The 6,610-nt window shown below is 47.2% G+C and overlaps 1 protein-coding gene across 1 annotated transcript in view; it reads right to left on the minus strand.

The window, feature by feature from the left end:
- Window positions 1-1,913: 1,913 nt before the first annotated feature.
- The window catches only part of atg9b (autophagy related 9B), a 90,528-nt gene continuing 85,831 nt past the window's right edge, over window positions 1,914-6,610 (minus strand). Inside the window, exon 10 of the mRNA XM_048595913.1 lies at window positions 1,914-4,852. Coding sequence (XP_048451870.1) covers window positions 4,847-4,852 — 6 coding nt within the window. The 3' untranslated portion in view covers window positions 1,914-4,846. The remainder of the gene's footprint in view (window positions 4,853-6,610) is intronic.

The following is a 6,610-nucleotide window of genomic DNA, read 5'->3' on the forward strand; positions in this document are numbered from 1 at the left end:
TTCCTCAGTGTCTCTGTGCTACTGGGGGGGTCTATAGAAAACTCCCATGAAGTGACTGCTCCTTTCCTGTTTCTGACTTCCATCCATACTGAGTGGACAAACCCTCCTCCACGACCTCCCTTTCTGCAGCTGGGATACCATCCCTGATTAGCAATGCCACTCCCCCACCTCTTTTACCTCCCTCCCTATTTCTTTTGAATCTATACCCCGGAACATCCAACAACGATTCCTGCCCCTGTGTTATCCAAGTCTCCGTAATGGCCACAACGTCGTAGTTCCAAGTACTGATCCATGCCCTAAGTTTGTCACCCTTATTCCTGACACTTTTTGCACTGAAGTAGACCTCAACCCGTCACACTAACTGCCACTTTGCCCTATCAACTGCTTATCCTTCCTCACAGATTCTCTGCTTGCTCTATCTGTCTGTATACCGGCTACCCCATCCTCTGATCTGTAGCTCCGGTTCCCATCCCCCTGCCAAACTAGTTTAAACCCTCCCAAAGAGCTCTAGCAAACCTCCTGCCCAGGATATTGGTGCCCCTCCAGTTCTGGTGCAACCCGTCCTTCCGGTACAGGTCCCACCTTCCCCAGAAGGTTTCCCAATGCTCCAGTTAGACAGTGTTTGGAATATTGAAAGCAGTTTTGGGCCCCACATCTAAGGAAAGATGTGTTGGCCTTGGAGGGGGTCTGGAGGTTTACAAGAATGATCCCGGGGGCTTGTCATAGGAGGGGCAGTTGAGGACTCTGGGTCTGTACTTGATGGAGTTTAGAGGGATGAGAGGGGGAATCAGACTGAAACTTACAGAATACTGAGGCCTGGATAGAGTGGACAAGGACAAGATGCTTCCGCTTGTAGGAAAGACTAGGACCTGAGAACACAGCCTCAGAGTGAAGGGGATGACCCTTTAGAACTGGGATGTGCAAGAATTTCTTTAGCCTGAGGATGGTGAATCTGTGGAACTCAATGTTGCAGAGGGCTGTGGAGGCCAAGTCATTGAGTGTATTTAAGACAAGAATAGGTCTTGATTAGTAAGGGCATCAAAGGTTACAGAAGCAGGGAGGAGAATGGGGTTGAGAAACATATCAGCCATGATCAAATGGCCTAATTCTGCTCTAATATCTTATTTTCTTAAATATATTGAAGGCTGAGGCTGACACTACCGCCGAGAAGCAACAGCTGGCTACCCAGGACCATCCTGGCCCTCTGAGAACAGTCCTGAGGCCTCAGAGGAAGCACAGCAAGGCTACCTTGGCTCAGATATTGAGTGTGTGTGACTAAACGCTGGTGAGCAGCTCACAGTGGGAGCTCCTTAGCAGGATGAGAAAGAAATGCCCGGGCTGCTGGCACTTGGAGGGCTGTTGGAGACCAGGCACCTGCTCAGCTCCAGGAGAGGACCCTGTGGTGTTGGAGGAGACTTCATCGCCATGCACAGGAAGGAACAGGAGCTGCAGGCAGGTACATGGGAGGCTACAGTCCTCATGGCCTGGAGCTGCAGCAGTGCAGTTAATCATCTGACTGACCTGGGTCTTACCATCAACCTGAAACTCAATTGGTCTTATCATAAAAACACAGTGGCTGCAACAGGAGATCAGAGGCTAGGAACCCTGCAGGCAGTAACTCACTTCCCGATCACCGAAGCCTGTCCATCACCTACATGGCACAAGTCAGGAGTATGATGGGATGCTTCCCACTTGCCTGGGTAGATGCAACACCCTGACATACTCCCCTCACACAGCCGGACACTCTCTCAAACCCCACAACAGCCAGACTCCCTCAGGTAGGAGTCTGGGACTGGTTCTTAACTCACTTGTTATGTTTGAGGGCATGAGCTGGGATTTGCAAACCAACACACATGGGTCTTCAGACTAAATATGTATGGTGAGATCAGTCAGCAAGCAAAAAGATACAAGAATTTGGTTATAAATATTTAATAAAACTTTTCTATTTAGCAGTTGTCACTTTGTAAAATCAACTGACATCATCGCACCCAGTAGCTGATCATTTAGTTTTAAAATGAGTTCATTCAAATGGGAACACCACCACACAGCACCACTGACCAGTATGAATTGCTGGTCAAAGTTAATACTTACATTGGCACACACTGCCTCAACCAAACACTCCCAGGGCAGGAACAGCACGGGGTTAGATACAGAGTAAAGCTCCCTTGACACTGTCCCATCAAACACATCCAGGGAAGGGACAGCACAGGATTAGAATTATAGTAAAAATCCCTCTACTCTTAAATAAAACAAAATCACAAAATGGTTAAACAGAGCCTGCTGGGGAAATGTTTTGAATCAATCTGTTTGAACATGGTGTAGCACATTCCCAGCACAGATGGGTCTTAAACTCAGCTTTTCTGGCTGAGAGGCAGGGACTCTACCACTGCACTAAAAGTGCTCTCTTCAAACTTCATCTTCTCTTTTGAGCTGAAAGTAAACTGTCCCCATCAAACACACGCAGGTCAGAGTTGTTGGTTGGTTAGTTGAACTGACTGGTTTGTGTGCAAATGTTTCATCTCCTTCTAGGTGACATCGTTCTGTCCTGCTCTGAATTTATATGGTCTGGTTAGCCATGGTGGGCAGTCTTGTTTCTGGTTTTGTACCGTCGTGGTATGTAGACATTGTCTGTTCAACAAACGCGTTGAAGTAGACATATTGAAATAGACTCCATCCACATACCACTACGGTACAAAACCGGAAACAAGACTGCCCACCATGACAGACTGGACCACGTCAATTCATAGCAGGACAGAACAACAGCGCTTCGATGAAGGCTACACAGCAAGGATGATGTCACCTAGAAGGGAGATGAAACGTTTGCATGAAAACCAGTCAGCTTGGCGAACTAACCAACAATTCCAACCGCAACCTGAGCTACAGATCTTCATTAAAACATTAAAATCCCAGGTACAGCATGGGGTTAGATACAAAATAAAGCTACCTCTACATTCTCAAATGTGTGACAGGGCAGGTGTCTCCGAGTCACTATCTTGGCACCAAATTTTTACTGATGGTACCTCTCTTCTTGCTTCTAAATACTGGTTCCAAGAGCAATCTGCCCTGTAAAAAACCCTCTGCTGGATTAGCTGTGTTTGGGTTTCAGGTGAGGATGGTAACAGATACAGGAGGCCCCTCTCCCAGACCAGGATTGTACAATGTTGTAACAGTGAGATCACAGCATCATTGTGGCACATTGATTCAAACAGCCCCACAGCATCCTGGGATTTCAGAGGCTGCAACTTCTGGCAGGAGGTCGAGCGGCTGGAATCAACACCAGGGAACAGGCAGCACCTTTAGTTTACCAGTCCCAAGCAGCTACATGCTGGCACTTGCTGTTCATACATAAATAATCAATGATTAATGCAAGCAGAGATGGTTAAGAGATTTGATCAAGATGTCCATAATCATGAAGGTTCAGAGAATAAAATTGGAGAAACTTTCTAGAGGCTGGAGGTTAGTCACTAGAGCGAAGAATTTTAAGGTAATAAGAACCAGGAGAAAGGATTTCAGGCAGGAGTTAATGTGACCAGAATGCATTGCCTGACACAGCAATGGAAGTAGATTCAATAGGAACCTTCAAAAAGGAACTGAATAAACATGTGAATTAAGAAAAACAGCAGTGCTGTCGGAAAACAGCAGCAGAGTGATGGGATTAATTAGAAAGCTCTTTTAAACAGCCTGTATACACAGGAGAGCCGAATAGTCTCTTTTGGTGATGTGTCAGTCTATGAGTTTGGCTTGAGGTAGGTCTGAGTGTGGACAGACACCTCCCAACATGGGGTGGAGTTGAACTGAGCAGAATCCCTGAGGAAACCCTGACAATTCATCGGAGTGGCATTGGGATGGAGGAGGGAGAGAGAGGAGCAAGGGTCTGGGAAGGGGAGGATTGGGGAGGCGATGATACGTGGGCATGGGGAGTAAAGGTTTGGGAAGGGAATGAAGGTGAAGCGTGGGGTAGGGGCGAGTAGAGCCTGGGCCTGGCTATTGTGGCTGTGATGCCTCCCATGGTGAATTGCCCTGTAATATTAGCTTGTAAACGATGACTAGGTGAAGCCGTTCCAATGCCCATAGAACTTGCACCACAAGAAGTGAATAAAAAGTTAGAGAAGTCTGTACCTGGAGATGGGGTGGGTGTGGGCATGCAGAAGGTCTCAAAGGTGACTTCAATATTCATAGACTCCTGGGGTCCTGCCAACCACACAGAGCAGACTCTAAACTTTAGAATCCACTTTGAATTATTAAACTCAGCACACACAAGTTAACGACAGCCCAGCCAGGCCTTGGTACTGCTGGAATAGGTAACAGGCAAAAACAGAGGGGCAAGAAGATAAGCCAGTGGCCTGTTGGATTTTACCTGTCCTCCTCCAATGCATCATTTCCATCACAATGGTGTCATTTTGCGGCTGCCCTCCCCTCCCCTTACCACAGCATCTCCCCCTCTAAACCCGGCAGCAATATTTGTCCGTTTAAATCCACACACAGTCCCTCATGAAGGTGGCTCATGCTGTTGGAGCAAAGCCACAAACACTGACAACATTTTATTCCTTATACACAAGTTCTTTTTCTCTTCTTAAAAGAACATGCACTAAAATATTCACATCAGCTTGTAGAAAGCTGCAATCTGTGCCCACTGCGATTAGCCACATGGGCAGATAGCAGACAAAGCGCAACGTGAACACAAAAAGGTTCTGGAAGACGTCGATGACTCTTTAGTGCAATGAGAAGTCCAGGAGAAAATATCTTCAATCACTGACCACGAGCCTCGATACCGCAGGATTGGGAAACTCGCTTTGCCACAAGTCTGTAAGGAGTTAAGGCCATGAGATCAGTCGAGTCCAAATATTTAAACCTGGGGAAGGAATCAGACAAAGGTAAACTGGGAGGGTGGATGAGGGTGAACTGTACCCGAGTTAATGAAAGGACCTGCTAAAAAAAAAAAACAGCTCCAGCTCTTGTTGGATTTTTGAGATACTTTCTTAAGTGATGGCCCAACCAGGTGGCCCCAATCCCAGACAGGGAATCCACTTCTGACGACTGCACATGGTGCACCCAACCTGGTGAGGGGTGGCTCAGGGCAAAAAAGGGGCTAACAAGCCAAGAGAGGTTCAAGGAAGAGGAATCACAGCCTCTCCAATTTTGTCTGCTCTTCAATGCATCACCACCATCCCACTGGTGATGGATATTTTAATGATTTTAATGATTATTAAAGCCAATTGGAAGTAAGAACAAAGAACAAAGAAAATTACAGCATAGGAACAGGCCCTTCAGCCCTCCAAGCCTGGACCGATCAAGATCCTCTATCTAAACCTGTCGCCTATTTTCCAAGGATCTGTATCCCTCTGCTCCCTGTCCATTCATGTACCTGTCTAGATACATCTTAAATGACGCCACTGTGCCCGCCTCTACCACCACCTCTGGCAACGCGTTCCAGGCACCCACCACCCTCTGTGTAAAGAACTTTCCACGCATATCTCCCTTAAACTTTTCCCCTCTCACCTTGAAATCGTGACCCCGAGTAATTGAGTCCCCCACTCTGGGGAAAAAGCTTCTTGCTATCCACCCTGTCTATATCTCTCATGATTTTGTAGACCTCAATCAGGTCCCCCCTCAACCTCTGTCTTTCTAATGTAAATAATCCTAATCTACTCAACCTCTCTTCATAGCGAGCACCCTCCATACCAGGCAGCATCCTGGTGAACCTTCTGTGCACCCTCTCCAAAGCATCCACATCCTTTTGATAATGTGGCAACCAGAACTATACGCAGTATTCCAAATGTGGTTGAACCAAAGTCCTATACAACTGTAACATGACCTGCCAACTCTTGTACTCAATACCCCATCCGATGAATGAAGGCATGCCGTATGCCTTCTTGACCACTCTATCCACCTGCTTTGCCACCTTCAGGGTACAATGGACCTGAACACCCAGGTCTCTCTGTGCATCAATTTTCCCCAGGGCTTTTCCATTTACTGTATAGTTTGCTCTTGAATTGGATCTTCCAAAATGCATCACCTTGCAACCTTTTCAGTTGTTTCAGCGGCAGGAGTCTGGGAGGAAGCGCGAGGGCAGCCTGGGAAGGTGAGCTTTTCGATTATAAAAGTCTTACCTCGCGTGACTCCATTTCTGGAGTAAGTGAGGTAATATATTTGGGCGGTTGCTTTACCCGAAACACTACCGAGGTAGTGTCTCCCACCCATCCTCCTCCTCTAACCAAAAAAAAGGTTCTGAGCGCTGATTTGGTAAGACTACGAGTATTTTTTTTAAAATTTGTCTGTTTGGGAATTCAGAACAGTGGGAATGGATGTTAGGGCAGTTGTATGCTCCTCCTGTAGAATGTGGGAGGTAAGGGTCACCACTAGTGTCCCCACTGACTTCATCTGCGGGAAGTGCACCCAACTCCAGCTCCTCGGAAACCGTGTTAGGGAACTGGAGCTGGAGCTGGATGAACTTCGGATCATTCGGGAGGCTGAGGGGGTAATTGAGAGGAATTACGGGGAGGTAGTCACACCTCAGGTACAGGAAAAAAGTAGATGGGTTACAGTCAGGGGACGGAAAGGGAACAGGCAGACAGTGCAGGGATCCCCTGTGGCCATTCCCCTCAAAAAC

Source organism: Rhincodon typus, chromosome 4, assembly GCF_021869965.1.
Source record: "Rhincodon typus isolate 14 chromosome 4, sRhiTyp1.1, whole genome shotgun sequence".
Taxonomy (NCBI): domain Eukaryota; kingdom Metazoa; phylum Chordata; class Chondrichthyes; order Orectolobiformes; family Rhincodontidae; genus Rhincodon; species Rhincodon typus.